General features: G+C 33.9%; 1 protein-coding gene across 1 annotated transcript in view; it reads left to right on the top strand.

The window, feature by feature from the left end:
- The first annotated feature begins 931 nt into the window (after window positions 1–931).
- Window positions 932–21619, top strand: part of nab (NGFI-A-binding protein homolog) — a 30868-nt gene continuing 10180 nt past the window's right edge. Inside the window, exons 1-5 of the mRNA XM_073985207.1 lie at window positions 932–1439; window positions 10534–10806; window positions 10888–11813; window positions 13118–13212; window positions 13290–13455. Of these exons, the coding sequence (XP_073841308.1) occupies window positions 932–1439; window positions 10534–10806; window positions 10888–11813; window positions 13118–13212; window positions 13290–13455 (1968 nt within the window). The remainder of the gene's footprint in view (window positions 1440–10533; window positions 10807–10887; window positions 11814–13117; window positions 13213–13289; window positions 13456–21619) is intronic.

Raw genomic sequence — 21619 nt, 5'->3', positions numbered from 1 at the left:
CAAATTAATAAATCTAAAAAAATTACATTTCTATGCAAATTCCTACGGAATTGTTGATCTCCAAGGACACGCATCTCTAATTGTGCGTATGTAATGAAACACCACTATTTACTTTACTCTACTCTCAAAGGAGGAGTCCTGGGAGAGTGAGCATGAGAGAATAGAATCTTAAGTTTGAAATTTCCAATAAGATAAAATCTTGAATTTGTTTAAAAATCACCCTTAGAACTTTGACATGCTTGGGTGTGTTCCTTAGTTTAACCCTTTTCTTTTTAACCTCTTTTTTGTGATATGGGAGAGATTGTCCGCGCACACACACACATTTGAATACACAGCTACATATACCTTTGACGTTCTTAAAGTAAATTTCCTTCCCCAAGGATCGATCGCCTGTAGTCTGTCAAGGGTATAATGAAGTAAAAAAAGAGGTTTAACAAGATTCCCAATGAGCCTGTTTGTTTGTGAGAGGAAGAAGCATTTCTGTGTGTGTGTGCATGCGTGTGTGACCGACCAAGTTTGCGTCGTGCAGGGGTTACGATAGTGTCCACTGAAGTAAAGGCTTAACAGAACGCAGTCTGATCTCGTCAAGAGCGGTACTACAAATTCTAAAAGAAATTTTTTCTAAGAAAACTATTTTTTAAATTAAAAAAAAAAAATTACGCGCTAAACATTTTCTTTATAAGAAAAAAAACGTGTTTAAATATTTTTAAATATTATTTTAGTTATTTTTTAAATATAGTTTTCATTTCAATTCGATTTAGTTAAAGTAGAAATAATTGTTGCATGGTTATACTTGTGGTGTTTTCGTTTTGTGTTTTCTTGTTCTTGTTCCTCCTCTACGTTGTGTATTGTCCTTTATTTTGGGACTCTGTTGTTAAGTTTGTTGTTGTTGTTGTCGTGTTTATTGTTGTGAGAAATAAAAGTGCAAAAAATGGAATCTTCAAACGGAAGTTCATCTCAGTGTTTAACAACATCCGCCAGTACAACAACAAATGCTTCCACAACCAATTCCTCCACCTCCTCATCGGCCTTAACCACAACATCATTGTCCACACCATTGGCTTTGACAACACACACATCATCAGGCCCGGCCTCAACATCATCGGCAATTGTGGCGCCTGGTTGTTCCACACCATCTACAATCAGCAGTAGTTGTGGTGCTACAAATTTGACCAGTGTCTCGGGAAGCCTGGCCGCCACAAATCTAACAACATCTGGTGGCGCCTTTAGTGCGGCGGCGGCGTCCTCATTCCATCAACATACCCCGCTATTGCAAATTTTACCCTTGGATACCGGCAAACATGACGATAGCAATAATCTGTCATTGGCCAGTGGCATTTCTGAGGGTCAGCGATCATTGTCAGCAGCACCGTCGGCATCGTCCAGCCCCATTCTAAGTCCACCAAATAAGATTTTCGGACGCAATGCAAATGGAACAAGTAAGTAGAGATTTTAATGTATTTTATTTATTATTATTTTTTAAGGAAGTTCAAAGCAATATTTGGGGATTGGATAGAAGTTAAGGTTTAAAAAGCAATTTGGAAGATTATAAAAAAATATTATTTATTTTTGTGTGCAAATATTCCCAATGACCTTTAAAAAAATACAATTAAACCAATCTCTCTGTCAATTGTTAGGAAATCAAATTGTGTCCTTGATTTTTTTGTTAACTGTCTTACAAGTTGGGAATATTTCCATTAAAAAATAAATAATTTTTATTTTAAAATTTTCAAAATTAATTAAAAAATACATTTGAATAGGAAAATCTGAAATCGATTTAAAACATTCAAAAGCAAAGATGCTTTGAATCAATCACCAACTAACGAACAAATGCGTTTGATTCGAAGAATTAGATATTACTCAAGTTTGGATTTTCAATTTTTTTGGTGATGACCTCAAAAAAAGTTTTGATACAAATTAAATTAATGTCAATCAGGTGTGAATCCCTAGGACTCTGAGTTTTAGTGAAAAAAAAATAACTTCAAATTAACATACAACAGGTCAACAATAAATACCAACAAAAAAATAAAAATTAATTTTGTCTCGTAAATGAGGAAACATATCGAGACATCGTCCGCATACAATATTTTCTAAAAAGGAGAATAATATTTGAAAACTTAAATAGTAACTGTACACATTTGCCGCCTTATAAAATTATGCAAATTATGGAAGTAGGAAAAAATGACCCCTTAGGGGATTTCGTTTTTTTTTCACTCAGGTATTTAAATATTTAATGTATGTTAATCCTTTTTTGTTGGTATGACATGATTTGAATATAAATGTCTATTACAATAAGAATATGCTTCCTTTAACATTCTAATTAGAAAATCCAATGGCTTATTTACTTCAATTTCAACTAAGAAGGTCAGTAAATAAACTTGTTAACTGAGAGGGTAGTTTTTTTGTTAGTGTGAAATCTTTAGGGGTAGTGATTTTTTTCCTGTTACCATACCTTATTTTTTTCTGTTCAGCCTATAGCAAACCGGGAACAGAAACTAGTTTTCTTTTGTTATTTGAAATCAGCAAATTTTGATTGGATATTTTGTTTTTACAGTTCAACAATGTATTATTGAAATCAGTTAAGGGTGGATTTTTGCTACTCTTTTGGCAAATGAAATATGAGGAAGTTGTTTTTTTAATGGAGTGGCAACGGTTGAAAATGTTTCAAAAAGAAAACCGGAAAAACTTGTTGGCACAATTGATTTTTTTTATTTTTTTAAGATCAACTTCTATAGAAAAGTGGTAATGGCGATATGTATGACAATTTCAATTTAAAAAAATCGAAAAGTCGTTAAAGGTAGAATTAATTTCATTAAAAAGGACAACCACCTCGGAACTTAGTATTTCAAATTATATAAAATTTAAAGCTTCAAAAACATTAAAAAAATCAAACTAACTGCTCAAACTAGGAAAAAAAACGTCTACAAGCGGCAGGGATATATTAACAACATATTGTATCGAAGTTGTCTTTAGTAACAATGATTCGTTAAGGAAAATTGCTTTAAAACATATTTAGAAATTAATTAAATTAAATTAATATATGGTATGGGAATAAAAACCGAGAATTATGGACATATTCGTGAGAAAAATGTGACTAAAAACGTAAAATGGAGGAGGGAACACCAAAACGTCTTGCTACCAAACACTCAAACCGATTGGATAACCCGTAATGAAATTTGTGAAATTTTCACACACATTTTCACACATCGGGTCTTTAGAATCCTTTGTTTTATTTATCCAGAAAAATTTTATTCCGCTTCTCTATTTTTTTACTCTTTCTGTGGGTTTCAAAACTTTTATCAGATTTAAAAAAAAATATGCAATATCTCCATACGACTTGCAGCCGTCTCTTATAACGATTTCTCGACTTAAAGTGAGAAAAATTACTTAGGTCAGGTCCATTCTAAATACAATCAGTAATTAACTCCTTTTTCAGTTAACGATCAAAATATTAAAACGCCACATTTTGAATTTAAAATATAAAAATAAGTAGCCACATTACCCACCCACATTTAAAAACTAGGTGTTGGCATCATATTTTATGTTGCATACTTTAGGGAGCTATAATTTTGTAAGTCTGCGATGGGCACAATATTTTCCTCTGCATACTTTAGGGGGCTATTGGCTTTACCACAAATTCTCACCAAAACTGTATGAGCTTCATTTGGCTTAGCGATCATTTCACTTTCTATGGCGGTGGTGCTCAAAATATTTTGAGAAACTAATTTCTCTGAGCGTGTTTTTCCTTGCTAAACCACGGCAGATGAGAATAAAGAGAACCAATGTTGTTGTTGCAGTCACGTTAACGTATATGGGAGATCTTGGCCGTTCTATGGGGTCTCTATCTCTCAGCAAGTCAGCTGTTTTTTAAAGAGAGTGGCTCTCACACAAATAATCTCTCCATATCTCTATCAACTTTTTTGAACTCACTGAACTTAGCGATCACTTTATTTTTTGGGAATGAAACAGATAAATATTTCCAGATAAAATTCCGAGTTTTTGGTTAGTCGAAGTTCTGAAACTCATAGTTCTCTGCTATATTTTCTTGCGAGATAGTCACAGAAAAATTTCCTGAGCATTTTTTTGGAAAACGATTTTTTTTAATTTTATGCTTAACGATCATTTCACTTTCTATGGGGTCTCTATCTCTCAACAAGTCAGCTGCTTTTTTTAAAGAGATTGGCTCTCCCACAAATAATCTTTCTATATCTCTATCAACTTTTTTAACTCACTGAACTTAGCGATCACTTTATTTTTTGGGAATAAAACAGATAAATATTTCCAGATAAAATTCCGAGTTTGTGGTTATTCAAAGTCCTGAAACGCATCGTTTCAAGAAACTACTATAGTGTTCTGTCTCTTTCTCTCTCTACTATATTTTCTCGCGACATAGTGATAGAAAAATTTCCTGAGCAATTTCTAGGAAAACATTTTTTAATTTTATGCCGCATTTACACCATACGGGGTTTAATAAAACAACTCATTTATGTTGTCATGTCCATTGAATATCTGTCAAGTAAACTAAAACAGTTGTTTTAATAAGGTTCTAGTCTTCTCTAAAATGCCGACTTTTCCTTCTTTCAATTTAAGCCAATCAGTTAAAAATTATTTATTTTAAAAACATATAAAACATATTCCATATTTCTTCAAGTCAGCTGAAAAGGTGATTAGCTCCACCACAAGCTCGCTCCCAACATCTTTGAACCACTTTATTTTATTCTCTTTTTCTCCCTTCTTCATTTTCTCGCGATTCATGGAAATATTCCCTGAGAACTTTCTAGGGAAACAAATTCGACGTTGCTTGAACCTAATTTACGCTTGCACCTAATACCAGTATTTAAGGCAATATTTGACAGATATTTAATGAAATTGACAACTTAAATGGCACACGGGTTTAAAACGTGTTCGATGTAAATGCGGTTTGACTTTAAAATTGTATGTTATATTTACACCAAAAGGTATTTAAAAAATAAATTATTTAAGAAATTAATTCCATAAAATGTCTGTCAAATTAAAGGTGTATTTGAATAAAACAATTTTTTTGGGTTCCTGTGTAAGGTTTAGACTATACACTTTTACGATGATTAAGTGCATTGTTTCGATTTATTTGACAAATATTGTATGAAAATGACACCTTAAGGGCCTGTTTCCCTATGTCGAAAGAAAATGAATGCGAACGAAAAACACCAAAGCTTTGGTTTCCATGGTAATATTGACTTTGTTTTAGCTTCAAAACAACTACAACATTTGAAAATGATACATGAGTTTAGGTATTTTTCATTCGCATTCATTTTCTTTCGACATAGTGAACCAGGCTCTAAATCCACTGGGTTTGTTAAATCAAACATAGGGTAAGCGAGGTATTCATCTTTCCCAAAAACGCCGACTTTTCGATCTTTCAATTTAATCCAATCAGTTAAAAATCGATTTTCGATTATTTTTCTCCTCTCAATGTTGACTAAAGCGGGGTACACACAATCAGTTTTGCTCAAATTGTTCAGGCAAATTCTTTTGGAAGGATATTCCACATCGCAATTTATAAAGAAATGTCAATCATTTCTTTAAAAAACCTTAAACGCCGTCTGTATTGGTGCTTTTTGCCGTGTTATCCTCCTTTAAGGGAATTTATTTGTCGTATACATAGTGCAATTGACATTTAAAACCCAGTGGATTTCTTAAATCCGAATATATGACAACATATAATAAACTCCGATATTGGAAAGAAATTTAACGCCATGTTTACAGCAGAGATTTGTGCCAAGTTAACCTGCTTTATGAAGAATTATTTGAAGTATATGCAATAGATTTGACAATTTAAACCGGCGAAGCCCACTATATTTTTCTATTACATACTTTACGGGGTGTCATTGCGTAAGTGCATGCTTTTTCAATGGGTTGAATTGTGTGTGTGGAGAGAGCAACGTTAAATGAGTGCACGTGGTCGATCTCTCGCCTGACGCTGATTTAAACCCCCTAAATTTTCAAAATTCACTTATATGTAAACATACTTTAAGGCGACTATTCTTCCTACCCTCAAAGAAAAAGTAATGCCATTTTTATTTCCCCCCTCAAAAGTATGCAATTTGTTTTTATGCCTTAATGTTTTTATTTGTCAGCCAGCCAAACATTCCCCCATGTCTTTTGTCAATTTTTATGAGTCTACTTTTTTTTGGACAAGTTCAAGAAAAAATTATTGGAAAAAATCTTCGCTTTTTATCAATTGCTAAGGTTGTTTTGGTAACTTTATAAATTCCAAGACATTTCTTTAAATTCTAAAGGCCAAGATCATTTTTTTGTTCAGTTGTTTTACCATTAGTTTTTATGGCAACAACCACCCTACATAACTTCCAACCAATATGTGGCAATATCGATATGTTGTATTTAGCGTGTCCTCTCTTTAGGTTTCTTGAAGGCTTTATTTTTGTGATTATTGTTGGCCATTAGCACGTCGTCTCGCCTCAGTGTTCAATTGTTCAAGGGTTTTTCTCTGTGCCAATGTCTTGCATGTTTGTAGAGGTTTTTATGATTGCTGCTGCTGCTGTTGGTGGTGGTGGTGGTGGCTCCAAAAGAATTTTGATCGACAAGAATTTGGCCATTTAAGAAAAACATTTTCTTTTTTAATTTATCATTGTGGCCTCATAAAAACAAACAAACAAAATGTCCAGCCAGCCTGCCAAGCTTTTGGGCCCCATTGCGTATAGGTTGTTGCTGCTATATGAGAAATAGTTGTGATGACAATAATGATTATGATCAATGTTGGCAATGATCATTAAGAGGTTGGTCTTTGGAGACATATGTTTCCATTATTTTTATTTGTTTTTTTTCATTTGCTTCTTTTGACATATTGTTGTGGCTGGTGATGATGCCTGGGAGTTTTTCCTTACTTTGGCAATAATCAATTGCTTTAAATGACCAATCGTTGTGGTAATTTTTACCTTTTGCTGATGCTGTTGTTCATGTTGGGGATCATTTAATATTACACATGCAGAGCAGCGACAACTTGGAGTAGAATCATCAGCACCATGGCCAACAATACCATTGCCATTCTTCCTCATCATTCTTACGCCTGGTTAGCTTGTGAGGTTTCTCTCCCCTCCCTCACCTTAGCAAGTGTCGTGGTTTTTTGCGTTTGTTTTTGTCATTTTAAAATGTTGGCGGGTACTTAGGCATGTGGCGTCGTATGTCATTATAAATACTGTTGTTTGGGCCTCCTGCTACAAACATACATATTTCTTTCATTGCCTGTCCTGTCAACAAGTGCCAAAGAAACTGATTCTAAAGTTTTGTGTTGCTGTTATTTGCTTCCTTCTTGTCAATTGTTTCTTTCACCTTGGCATAGATGCTTGGCTGGCTGGCCATCAGCATCCAAGCAGCTAGCTAGCCAGTGAGTAGCTGGTGTGGGGTGGAATTACTACCATGTTTACGCTCATTTTCACATTTTACTTATGAGAAGAGTGCTGTTGTGGTAACACAGCCATGTTGTTGTTGATGACGAAACAGCCAAACGACAAAAAACGGCCAACAACATATTTAGCAAATGACAATGTTTGCAAAATGCTACAACATTCATTTAAAGTGGTAGCATTGTTAAATAGTAGCTTGGCCGCCAGTGCGTTACTTGGTCAAGCGAGCAGGCAGGCCTGTAAAGACAGTCATCATCACATTAAGTAATGAAGGTAATATTACCACCATCACCACCACCACCAGCGATTGCAGACAAAAAACAACACATTCTCTGCTTCGATCTCTAGTAAATTTTAATGAAACCAATAATCATGATCATGATAAAAAACTTAGCAGCAAACCCAGCAACAGCAACATGATAATATGTATTTTTTGTTATATTTTGATGCTGTTCTTGGTCTTCTTTTTAATGTTTTTGTTTATAGTTTTAGATCATTTCTTTGTGGTCTTCTTCCTTCCACACACACTCACTAGTTTTAGGTTTCCCGCCACATTTTTACTTTTATATTGTTAAGTATTAAAATCACGTATCATTTATTTATTGCTGCAAAATACATTCTAGTGTTTTTTGTTGTTGTTGTTGGATTTTTTTCTTGGCCAGTTTGTTTTTATATGCTTTTCAATATCTTTCACTTCATTTTGTCACTTACTTCCAAAAAAAAAAAAAAAAAAAAAAAAAACAAAATAAAATAAAAAAACGCAAAAGAAAGGATTCTTCTTTGCCATGTTTTTTTGAGCTGTCAATGAGCTTTACATTCCTCACTGAGGTCCTCACCTTTATTCCAAAAATGCCACATAGACAAGGAGTTCAGATCTGAAACAGGGAAATTAATTATCCGCAGAGGGTATCAACGGGCCCAATAAACCAATTGTACTAATATAAAATCAAGTAATATTCTCTTTAGGTTTAAATTGTTCTTTCAATTCTCTCAATTGGACGTTTTTTATAGGGGAGAGATATGATGTTGAGCATAATGGTGAGAGAAAAATAATAATAAAACTGACCCACATATCACCGACATACAAAATTCATTTAAAAACCGGCACACAACGATAGCTCCCTAAAGTATGCAACAGAAATATGGCGTCGATCAATACTGCGATGGGCACAATATTTTCTTCTGCATACTTGTATGCACGCATTCATTTTCAATTAGTTGAGTTGTGTGAGAGAGAAACGTTCATTGAAAGCCCATGGGCACTCTCTTAAACATCTATGGTTTCCATGTTCTCTATAGGAGAAAAAGAAGAGAGAAAACAACATCAAAGTCGAAGTAATAGAAAAATTGTAGATCTGGTAACAATGTCGAAAAGAAACAAAACAATACAAATTTTTCTTTGGTTTTTGTTAATTTTCCAAATAATCGTCAAACAAATGTAGAAAAATCATTTGAACGCCATTTTTGTTTTGTCTTAAAAATTGTTTCCAGTTTTACCTCTATTTGAGGTTAGGAACCGTTTGCAAGTTAAACATGGTAGCCTCAGGCAAGTAAAGGAACACAACTACATACCCAGCAAACCAATCGTACCGACATCGTAACGAAATCGGAACAAAATTCGGACGCTACGTCCGATGTCGGATCAGAAATCGTAACGATATATTAACGAAAGTTGTATGAAGGGGTTGATATAATTTCGGAACGAAATGTCGGAGCGAAATCGGATCGATTTCGGTTCGATTTCGGAACGAAATCTGAAGAAAATCTTTGGGAAATTCGGAAGGGAAATTTATTTCCGACATTCGCTCAGAAATCGGAACGAAATCGGCACGAAATCTGAATTATTTCCCCTCCGAAAAATCGTTTAGAAATCGGAACGAAATCTATTGCATACTTAAGGGCGTGTTTAATAATTGATCTGTTCCAGAACCTGCAAGAAGCTACTATTTTTTACTACGATAACATTTTTTCCTTGATATTATCGGAAAAAATAGTAAAAATTAGTAGATTCTTGCAGTACTGGAACAGAGCATATGTGTGGACAGAGAAAAGTTCACTGAGGTCCCATGGAGGCTCTCTTGGGCATAGCTAATGCACAAAGAACACACAAACTAATAAAAATTTCTCTATTGAAACAAAAAAAAAAAAAAAACTCCCTCTAAAAATATGTGGCACCTCTCCATACCCTAACCGTAGGAGGAGAATATGTAACACACTTTTTGCCACCTAAACCAGGTAATGGTCAGTCAAAAGCATGCTTGTTAAATGACATTGTTGGTCACTTAACATGATGTTAACAAGGTATTACAACTTCTTGGCTGTATTCTACGTTTCCTTGGGCATTTTTTGCAAAGCTTTATAAAAACAAAACAGCCATAGTTGTGTGTGAAGACCACCAAGGTTTCAAAGCAGATCATCATCACAAAGGCAGTATCAAATATTTATCTAAGAAGAAAATTCTCACGCTCTATAACTCCATTTTTTTGGGGTAGAAAAATCTTTTTTTTTAGAAACTGAAAGTGATAAAAAATGAATCGAAAAAAATTTTGAATAAAATATCCACAAAAAACAGGATAAATATTTCAAACAAAAAGCAAAACAAATGCATGCGTGAATGAGTTGATGATCCTTTTTTTGGTTGTCTTTAACAGACAAACAAGCCAGCGAACACACAAAAAAAATCAAACCCCAGACCATCCTCCCCTAAACGACAGCAAAATGAATGGATGTCTGCTCAAGAAACAATAGCGACAAGTTGGAATTGGGTATGCACACAGGAAGACTTATGAGTCTTTATATCCCTATGCAAATTAGTTTGAATGGTCGGTAGTTGATGATCAAACGACCGGTGTGACTGACTGGGCAAGGGTAGTAAAGTGAGGGCCAGTTTTTTTGCTGGGTAAAGGATTAATTTTTTTCCTGTATTTGAAAGGGTTAAGAGTTAGGTAAAACAGCGTTTTAAGCATAAAAACATCAAATTTTTTTCTTATGGGTTTTAAAGAATAGTGGGAACCTTAACTTCACTTCCTATTTGTATTTTTTTCTGTTTTTTTATTTTTTTGAAACTAAATGCACCAAAATTGAAACCGGTTTTTAATTAATTTTTTTATTTCCTTTCTTCCATTTTTAGTGGTGGCCACATCCCGTCCCAACAACGAAGCCGAGATTCAGCTGTATCGTGTGCTACAAAAAGCCAGTCTTTTGGCCTATTATGACACCTTACTTGAAATGGGTGGTGATGATGTCCAACAGCTGTATGAGGCTGGTGAAGAAGAATTTTTAGAAATTATGGCCTTGGTTGGTATGGCCTCAAAGCCATTACATGTTAGACGCCTGCAGAAGGCTTTACATGAATGGGCCTTGAATCCAGGGCAATTTCAACAGCCACTAAATCACAATGCCGGTAAGTGTAATAAAACAAACATGACTCATCCCAACACTTTTGATGATTTTACTAAATTCCATCTTCTTCTTTTGCTTTCAGGTCAATTCGAAACACCTGCCAAATCAAGCACTTGCCTATACAATGCTGAACTTTCTCGTTCTCCTGGTCCCATACGCCCCAAATATCCCACTTTTAATCCCAGTGCCCCCTTTAATCCTACTCCCTTGGTTAGTACAGTTGCTCCAGGTGGTGGTCCAGCCTCCTCGGCTCATTTGCTATCACAAATATGTTCTTCCCTACCCTCTCTACCTATTCACAATCCATCTACCAGCCATGTTTTACCACCCACCACCTCTTTGACCCACGCGTCAGAAAGACCCCAAGCCCTTGTTAATATTCCCCAAATGCCAGGCAGTGGTGTTCCCTCAAATACCGCCCATCAGGTTAGCTCTAGCTCACCCCAACTAACTCCCGTCCTAAGTGAAATGCAGGTTGCCCGCATTACAATGGGTGCTGAGAAAATTGCCGCCCAATTGCCACAACGTGAACCTCGGGCCCATACCTCCAAGAAACGCACCAGCCGCGAACTGGAACAGGTTATGGCCATGAGTGAAAATGATCCAAGGCGCATGGATGAAATTCGTAAGTATTCTGCCATTTATGGACGCTTCGATTGCAAACGTCGTCCCGAAAAACCTCTTACCCTGCACGAGGTGTGTGTAAATGAGGCTGCTGCTCAATTGTGTCGTTTGGTCCCCGCCCTCTTAACAAGACGTGATGAACTCTTCCCCTTGGCCCGTCAAATTGTGAAAGATGCTGGTTTTGGTCATTCCGCATCCATTGCTCGCTATGGTAATTTACTCTCTCAAATGGTAGGCAATCAACAAAATGCAAGTGGACAAATTCGTTCGGCCTCGGCAATGCTTGAATGCGAATCGAATGACACGACAAACTCATCGACACCAAACAAGCGACAAAGATTGGCATCTTCTGATGCCACCTTGTCAGCAGCCGATAGTAATCGGGTAAGAATTCCAAAAAATGAGCATTAAATAGACAAGACAACTTAGAGCTTAAGAGCTTTTCAAGCTTCTGCTGTTGAATGGTTATGGCTTTAAAACAAACAAAAAGTTCTGAGAAATATTCTTCAAAATCCAAGAAATTTATTTGCAGCTATTTCCTACTCCCCTTCTCTATGGTGGTGAGCTTTTATTGCGATTTTTTATTCTTGTGGAAAAATACTGTGCTGCTTTTAAGGGCAACTCTTTTTGATTATAGTTATTTATATGTATATTGTTGTTTTGGAGAGCGGTTTTAAAAGTTTTCCAAAACCTAATCGCCCTATTCAGTAGTCTCTTTCCTTTGACACCTTTAAAGGTCTCGGAAACCTATGTTACTCTGTAAAAGTTTGTTATAAAGTAAATGTATAAAGTTCTTCTAATCTAAACCTTAAGCTTTTATAATAATCATAAGCTTCCATCTCTAAGGAATTGTTACTATTTATTGTTACCTTATGCAGAGAAATGCCTTTAAATCACATCCCATATCCCAAATTGATTCCACTGTACTATTTGCTTGTATTTACGCTTGAAAGCTTTCGAAAAGTTAAAGCTTTCAGATCACTACAGACCTCTTATCTCCCCTATATGTCCTTGTTGTAGATAACCTAAAAAGAATTCCTTCTAACATTCTTGGAGGAGAATGTTACGAAGTTTTTGGATATTTTTTTTAATTTTCAGCAAATTTTGTAAATATAAAAAACCCTCTTCCAGTTTTTGGCACAACTTTTAACCGGAGAAGTGTTAAAAGTTTCACAACGTTGCCAACACCACAAAAATATTCTTTGGCATATAGTTACTATATTGTTAATAAATTCCTAACATAAAATTATGTAGTTTTAGTTGCTTAATTTCTTAACCTATTTACTGTTTTTTAAACCTTTTTAGTTTCCTGTTAATTTTTTGTATAGTATTCTGCTTGGTATTGGTATATTTGAATAGTTCAAAACTCGTTTTTAGTTAAAAAGCTTTTTAGTTGATTTTATTTTTTGTTTGTCGTTTGTTTTCTTTTTTCTGTTATTAGTTTTGTAGATACTGTTACCGTTAAGCTTAGCATAATTTTTAAATATTTCCACCACTGACTTCCTGTAACTGCTATTTTTGATTTTGAACCAAATATCTAAATAAATGCTTAAAGAAAAAACAAAAACTCCTGCTGCGTATTTATTTTATAGAGCTTAAAGAAACCGCATAGTAAAAAAAAAACAAAAAGAATATATAAAAACAAAAACTAATGAAACCATACAAATGGTAAACTTAATCCTTTAAAGGATTCGGTGGAGGATCCACGTTACAACCTGTTTGCCATGTACCAAAAATTTGCAGCAAAGCCGCCGTTTGATTTGGCCGATATTGCAAAATTCACGTAAGTTTGAGAATTTATATATCTGAGAAAAGAAAAAGATCTAAATCATTGTGTTTTTCTCTTCAAAACATATCTAGATTGACAAAACCACATGATTTTGATGATCAAGATCAGGAATCTCGATTTTCCTTCAGCAATTCTAGTTCGCCTTCCATGCCAGTGAGTATGTGTTTCTTTTTTGTTGAATATTACATATCACATTTAAGTTTACTTATTCCGTATGAAACAACAGTTTTGAATATAGTACGTTGTTGCTTTAAAATTGAAATCAACGTGGTTTGTTTTATTATTTTATTAAAAACAAGCAAGTAAGGAAGGGCTATAGTCGGTCGGAGCCGACCATTTAATACCCTGTTATGTTTTTTAAAAGCGAATGCGAGATGTAAAGTCATACCGGGAAATTCCGCGCCAGTTTGAGACAATAATCATAATATGGCCTCATTTGTCAGGAAGCTCTTTTGGAAATCAGAATTGGTGTTATTTCAAAATATGACAACATGAGTTCAGCCATGACCGTACAGCAGAGGTCCTATGAAAATGCCATGTTTCGAGAAAACCTTTCTCATTTTTTTTTTGGAAAATTTCCATTGAAATGACTATAAAGAAACGTCGCAGAGTGGTTCAGAATCGTTTTTTCCTGGTCAAAACTCTGTAACTTTTAAACGGATAGGAATTATTTTCATAATTCTTTTTCTGTTCGGCAGATAACACTTTCAGTTTTCCAACACATTAAAAACCACAAAATTCGGTCTAGCGGTTGCAGAGGAATTCAAGGTCAATGTTAAAAATTTGTAATTTGAAAAAAATAAAAAAGTGTTAAACGGACAGAACGGAACTGATACAAAAGTGTACATGAGCTAAAAGAGGACACTCTCTGGCATCACTCTGTGAAAAAGAACTTCGTTCCAAGCTGTTCCCTAAATGTCTAGCTCACTTCGTATAAACACTACGGTAACTTATTAAAACGACTCTTAAAGGTTACAGTCCTACCTACCTAACAAAAAAACAATGAACACAATATCTGTTATAGTTTCTGAGAAATAGCCGTTTCTTTCTCCACAAATTTGCAAAAATTGCGTATTTTCTAAAATTGTGTAACATTTTTCGTCTTTAGGAGCACGCCATGTCCACACTAGGGTTATGACTTTTTTACTACCCCATATCCTTCTATCATAGCGTGATGAGTTTCTACAAAATATTACATAAAATCTCAATTATAAATTGTTTCGATAAAAAAAGCTTCCGCACGAAAAGCTTTTAAAGTTTTTATCTTTTGAACATTTTTGAAGTCACTATAAGGAGATTTTTTGGGTGCCACCGTCGTGCAATGGTCGGCAATACACAGTGAGCTAATATGAATCGGGGTGCACTCATTGATATGAGAGAAGTCTCCCTTGTACCATCTGGGATGTTCGTGGAACAATTATTATAAGTAGATATTTAACTGAAAACAAGATATAGGGGCACACGACATAACAGAAATGACATAACCGTTGGTTTTTCACTATTTTATCGTCGTATTATTACATATATATCATTTTATATTATATATAACATTATTTCATATATAATAAAAATTAAAAGTGGTTTATGCGGGACCTTTTTCAATATTTATGTGAAATAAAAGTTATTTTAGTCACTAATAGACAAAAGTTCATTCATTCGTGCAACAGGAAATAATTTTTTGAGAATTTTTTTTTTCATTTCATAGTATTTTTTCAAAATATTTGTTTTTCAAAATGGTTTGTGCGGAACCTTTTTTATAATAAAATTTTAGGCATTAGTAGGCAAAATTTCATTCATTCTCACTACAGTAAATCATTTTTGAGACAAAATGTTAAAAAGTCATAACCTTAGTCCACACCTTCCAATATTTTGATCTAATTGGTTGCTTTCCTTAGTTTCAATATGTTTACTATCGAATCCCATATAGAAATTAATAATCGGTGACAACAAAAATGGGAGTTTGGCCAGGAAAATCGATTTCTGAACCACTGTGAGTCGTAGTTCCGAACGCGGTGGTTCCCAATAAGATGTTCATTAGGGTTATGACTTTTTTTACAACCTCATAACATACACAAGATTACATAAAATCATGATTACATAAAATTTTAAAATTTGAATTTATCAGAATAATGGGCAATATTGCGAAATCACTAAGTAAGCGGATATAAAATTGAATATAAACTTTGGAGTCACATGAGATAACCAAACTGACAAAACATTTGTTCTCACTAATTTTCTTTAATTCTAAAAATCATTAAAATGTCGTAAACGCCTTTGTAAAAGATATAATTTCTTACAAAAAAAAAAAAAAAAAAAAAATCAAAGTGGTTTGTGCATGACCTTTTTCAATATTTGAGGGGAATAAAAGTTATTTTAGTTATTAGTAAGCTTAACCCATTTCGTACTTGGTGTTCGATTTTTCGAACAGTAAAATCACTTGTTTTCAAAAAAATATTTATGGATGAAAAAGGTTAAATTTTAAATAAGTTTTGGTATATATATTAAGTCTCATCTGTCAGCAAATAAAAAAAATGCTTCCCTTGAAAATCCCCCCCTCCCCCACGATGTTAGGGGTACATTTTTGAAACCTATATTTTTGGAAACTTTTTAAATTAATTTTAAAAAATAATAAACAAAATGAAATTAAAAAAGTAATCATGGGGAATTATTGCCAACACATGTAGCCGTTACACAAAATATAGAGAACATGATTTACATGCGCAAGCGCGACTTTACATTTGTGAAAAGTTGACTGTTCGAAATTTCGAACGCTGGTACTTAACCTACATATCGGTGGGTATTTCAAAACGTGGAAATTTACTGCCAAATTCCGAGAAAAAATTATTATATCCCCATAGAAGACTAAATACTAAATTCCAGCCATTTCTAACGGATAGTGCGGCTAAAACCCTGAAATACCCTAAAATCGGGAGGTACGGTTCAACGGAGGCTATATAAAACGTGGATCTGTGCTGACAAATTTCCGGAGGAAAGTTAAGTAGTCTAAACGAAGACAAAATATGTATTAGTTAACAGCCTTGCATGTAGGATAATGCAGTTAAATCCTTTAAAACTCCCGAAAATCGGGCGGTACCGTTCTATAGGGGGTAATCCAAAATATGGACCCGTGCTGATACAGGGTCGTACGCAGGGGGGGGGCACGGGGGGCCCGGGCCCCCCCCGAAATGGTTTGGTCGAACAAAATTTTTTAAGCTACTGTAACTAGTTATTGTATTTTTTCCTCATAAAAATGTTTGTATATTTGAAGATTTCATATTAAAACTTAAATTTTCTTAAGTTTCTGAACAGAAAATGTACATCATTAACAAGTTTTGTAAGAAAATATTTTGAAAAATTTTGTTTGTAAGCTGTTTTTGAGAGAAACTTCCAATAAAATCTGAATTACTTCTTCATGTCATATCATACCACTATCAAAAGCTAATTCCTTAATGAATATACCCCATGTCTATTATTTATTCGAACTGTATAGAGCTCTCGAGGCTTAAAACTCATCCGGTTATAACAAAAATAACGCATTCAGTATTATGGGAATGGAAATATGTATATAAAAAACCTATTGAATAAAATGTATGAAAAAACCTATTGAATAAAATGTATGAAGGTCCTTCGTGGACTACATACTGAAAGCCAATTAGAAATTTGTTTTACTGCCATCGCCAAAATTTTGTTATTCTGTTTTAGGCAAATTTGCTGCTAAACAGTATGAGAAAATAATGAAGACAAATGAATTTTTGTGGGTCACATATGTTTGGACGATATTCGTTTCAGCCAAGATGGAAGTACTTACCACCGTCCGTTCGTCTGTATCTCTGTTTGTCTGGCAGGTTGGAACTCATGATAACTCTCGGTCCAAGTTATGGATCTCGTAATGTTTTGTCTAAATTATATTTAAGTCATATCGGTACCTCCGCCATAAAAGTTCAAAAATGTTCACTAAAATGGTCGAAGGGACTAACCGATTCGGTCTAAAATCGAACCTAATATGGTTCGCAAGATTACTTCCAAAAGTACATCAAGGTCCAAGAGAATATGTTTGGACAACATCTTCAGGTCTCTTATACAAGTCTAACATAACTGCAGTTTAAAGACTGTTCGATGATTCTTTGGACATTTTTGTTTACAGCGACATCCTACTTTTCGTGGACAAGTTTATGCTTCCTGACAAAGCTCTAAACACTACGGTGGCCAACTAAAAAGCTTATGGGTGCGGTAACTATCGAGAGGAGTGTCTCCAAATAATTATTAGTGAATAATTATGTGGGGTTCAATAAGGATCGATTGTTGTTTGTAAAAACTATATAGAACTAAGTCCATCAAAGTGTTTGTCATCGAGTCCAAAAACTTCTAACCGTACAATTAAGAAAACAAATTATAACGCTTCTTTTGTAACATAATATTAAAAGTAAAAATAATCCTGGTATTAGAATCTATCTCTTTCGGTAAATAACACTGTGCAACATTTTTAAGGTAATCTTGTGCAAATAATTTGAAGTGAGGATTTTTTTGAAAGTACAGACCCAAAGTACAAAAGACCTAGTTCCGTTTTGTTGAGTCAGATACAGCTTGGATTTTATGGCCCCATCTAAACATTATTAAATATCGACTTTTTAAACAACTCGGGGCTATATCTCTGAAACCAATGCAAATCTTCTTCTGACTTTTGCAGCAAATTTGTAGATAAGGGCCAAAATAAAATATTAGGAGAAATGAAAAAAAAAAAATTATAATATATCTAAAAATTCCATAATTTGTATACATTTCGCACCATATCTCCAAAACTGTTAAATTTTTCATAATGTTTTCATTTGGAAACATATCAACGACAGCCGATATTCTTAAAACTTAGGCTAAGATCATCGAAATAGTGAAAATCTTGCTATAGCAAAGACAACGGCAATTCTCTGTTGTTGTAAAATTCTGCGATAAACCATAACGTGGACCTGTATGATTAAAAACTTCAATATACTTCAATAAATTTTACATGGCGACATTACCGAACGTGGCCCGATATTGTCTAATTTCAATTCTAAATATCCTACTCTGTAAATATTTAAAACCGTATCCTTAGTTTCAATTTACATTAAACGATTTTTCTTGCGGCAATTTTTCTCGTTCTCTTTTAAACTTGCCTCTTGCGTTTGTACAGGCAATTCTGTTTCTGCAAGTTTTGTTTTCAAAACAATGAAAATAATGTCAAAAACGAAAAATATAAAAGGAATTGCCTGAAAATTGCCGGTACGAGCAAATTTTTTCCACTTCCATACCCCTTACGTGTCTCTCCTACAAACTGAGACTTGCCGCAAGTAAACTCGCCTAATGTAAATTGGGACTAAATATTAGGAATTCTTTCTATTGAATTTATATACTTTGTACCATTATTTCATATAAAATATAGAATAGAATATGTGCCAAAATTTCCAGTCTATCGGACAAAAATTTACCGAGATATGAGCTTTCGAAGGGAAACATTTATTGTGTTTTGTATGTAGCATAGAAACTAAAAACGTCTTTTCCTCGAAGTGGCACTTTATATGTTTTTGTGGGACTATTGTACACATAAATCATGTGCTTAACCGAGAGAGTCTAAAAAAAACTGCTGATGGAGTCAGAAAAAATATCAATTTTGTACGGTGTTTTGTTTTTGTTAAAATCGAAATTTTAATTTTAACTGTTCAAAATTTTTAAAAATTGATTTTTTTAATTCCTTTTCGATAATGGACAAGATTATTAGGTTCGTAATGTCCCACAAAAATATATGCTGATCGGTTTATTCTTTTTCAAACTACAGTGGGTACCGCAAACTGCTTTAGTAAAAACAGTGCTTTATAAGCGGGCATTTTAATGTAAGATATTAAAAAAAAAAAAAAAAAAAAATAGAAGGTAAGTTAAGGTTTAATAGATTTTTTATAACAAATGCATGAAAATGGCTTTTCTCATGCTTAAAAGTGGCCATAACCCCTTAAAATAGCTTTACGTAACGCTACACAACATTTGAATTTTTCTAATTTTTGGTCAAGTTGTGCCCCCCCCGAAATGAAATCCTGCGTACGTCCCTGTGCTGATACATTTCGGGGAAAAGTTTTGTAGGACCAAAGAAGTCTTAATACCAATTTTCAATCATTTTTTCATACAAAAATTGTGAAATAAATCAATAAAACGGAAAATAAATGAATTTTATTTCACTTATATTTATGTAGCTTAAGCGCCAGTGTTCGAAATTTCGAACACCATTTTCGGAAAATTTTTCTGAGTATATTTTTGACATCAGTGGGTTCTAATTAACCTAAAAAAGGGTTTAGAAAAAATAAATAAAAAGTTTGTCTCTGTACGATATGGGTTAAGTGTATTCATTCGTGCAACAGTAAATAGATTTTGGGATTTTTTTCATTTCATACATTTTTTAAAAAATAATATTTTTTAAAATCGTTTCGTGCGTAAACTTTTTTATATTTCAATGGAATAACGTTAGTTTAGTCATTAATATGCAAAAATTCATTCATATGTGCTACAAGAAATCATTTTTGAGAAAAAATTTCGAAAAGTCATAACCCTAATGTTCATATTATTTCAAAAGTTATCACCTCTGTAAAGAAATTAAACAAAATGGCCAAAATGTTTCAACAACTTTCTTGTGTTAGCCATGTATTAGCTATTTTATGATATACTACACTAAAATAATACAATAAAAAAACACTGTCATTTATATTGCGTTATTTGGCCAGGATAAGAAAATATGACCTTTTGAGTTGAATTATCATCGCACAAGCGAGATATTATGAAAATGAAACGTTTCGATACAATTTTTTAATTTTTGTGCACATTTTCAGGCGGAATGGTGAAATTTTATATATCATTGTAAAGATAATTATCCACTCTTTCGAAATCATATCACACCGCAAGGATACACCGGCTACTTCTGGAGTTATGGCCTCTAGAAAATAACTGTCCAATAAATGATATTTTTTTATATTTTGACACATTTCTTCATTAGGCTATATCTCAGAGATGTGTGTTACTAAGTCAAAACTTAAGGTATCTATGTGAAGCGCCGATGTTCATATACGAAAAAATATAAACAAACTACAAGTATTCTCTCTTTATTTCCTTCTGCCGTAGTTTAACAATGGGAATGTTCGCTTACCACTACTAATGCACGAAATTTTGTGAGCACCGGTGGTGTAAAGGTTATTCCGTCCCAAACCACCCAAGGACCACAGATAATCCTCATGGAGTAAACGTTAGCCGAATTCCATACAATTTCGGCCCCTAAATATTTTTCAATCTTAAACAAATTCAATACTAACCGTTGTTAGTGAGAGGGCTAACTTTATTCAAATTTTTGAATCGATATCACTAAAATTGTGACCTTTATAGTGTTTACAAAGATGGACACCAGACGGAAAGATGCGGAGAGAAGTAAATAGGTATAATAAATGGTGGGTTCGGTATGTTACAAACTTTGGGCCAAAACTGACTTGTTATACCCCCCACGTAGTGGTGTACGGCGCAGCTAGGATGTACTCCAATTTGTTCCACAGCACACAGCCCGGATGCAGACCATTTTCGATCCGAATCACGGCATTTGATGCAGTGTCTTGGACTGAATTTAAATGCAGTCTAAAGATGCTGTAAAATTGCAAGTCATTGCAAAACATCCCAAAATAAATAAAATGCATTTATGACACTGTGCAACAAAATTCAATTTTTTCAAAATGATGGGAGAAACTGAGCAGATTATGAAATTAGGACTAAAAATATGAGACACGTGTATCGGCGTTTTTCACCTTGACATCGGAAAGTAACCAAAATAGGCGGGGAAAGTTCCGCCCATTTCTTGTTTTTCCGAAATATTAAATTTAAGATGTCTTGGAATCCGTGCATTTTAGACAAGAGTATAGGGAATATTTGTGTTAAAAATTTTAACCCTCATGCTGTTCATTAAAAGGGCCTTTTCGTTCCTTTTTTCGAAAATCGTTCAAAATCTCCTTTAAAATGTGGTCGTATCAAATCAAAATATTCTATAAAATTGTTTGTCATAAAATTTTACTATAGGTCTCAGAATACACCAAATCTGTTCTAATCGCCAGGAATCTCTAGAAAGGAAGAACACGTCTTAGGGTTAAAGTCGGACTTCATCTGAGTTTATTCAAAATTGTCCAACAAAACATAATTTTAGAGGAATCACGTCAAAGATAAAAATATTCTTCGTGAAATTTCACAATAGGTCACCAGAAAAATGAATTCTCTATTTACATCACGTATCATGCAAATATCAGTATCAATTTTGCTGAAAAACACGAAAATATTTACCAATTTTTTTGAAGAAAACATAAGTGATACCGACTTTCACAAGAAAAACCTTCATAAAATAAGAGAAATA

The sequence above is a fragment of the Musca autumnalis genome, unplaced genomic scaffold, assembly GCF_047663935.1.
Source record: "Musca autumnalis isolate F117 unplaced genomic scaffold, ASM4766393v1 scaffold_4, whole genome shotgun sequence".
Taxonomy (NCBI): Eukaryota; Metazoa; Arthropoda; class Insecta; order Diptera; family Muscidae; genus Musca; species Musca autumnalis.
This window is presented reverse-complemented; position numbering and strand designations above follow the sequence as displayed.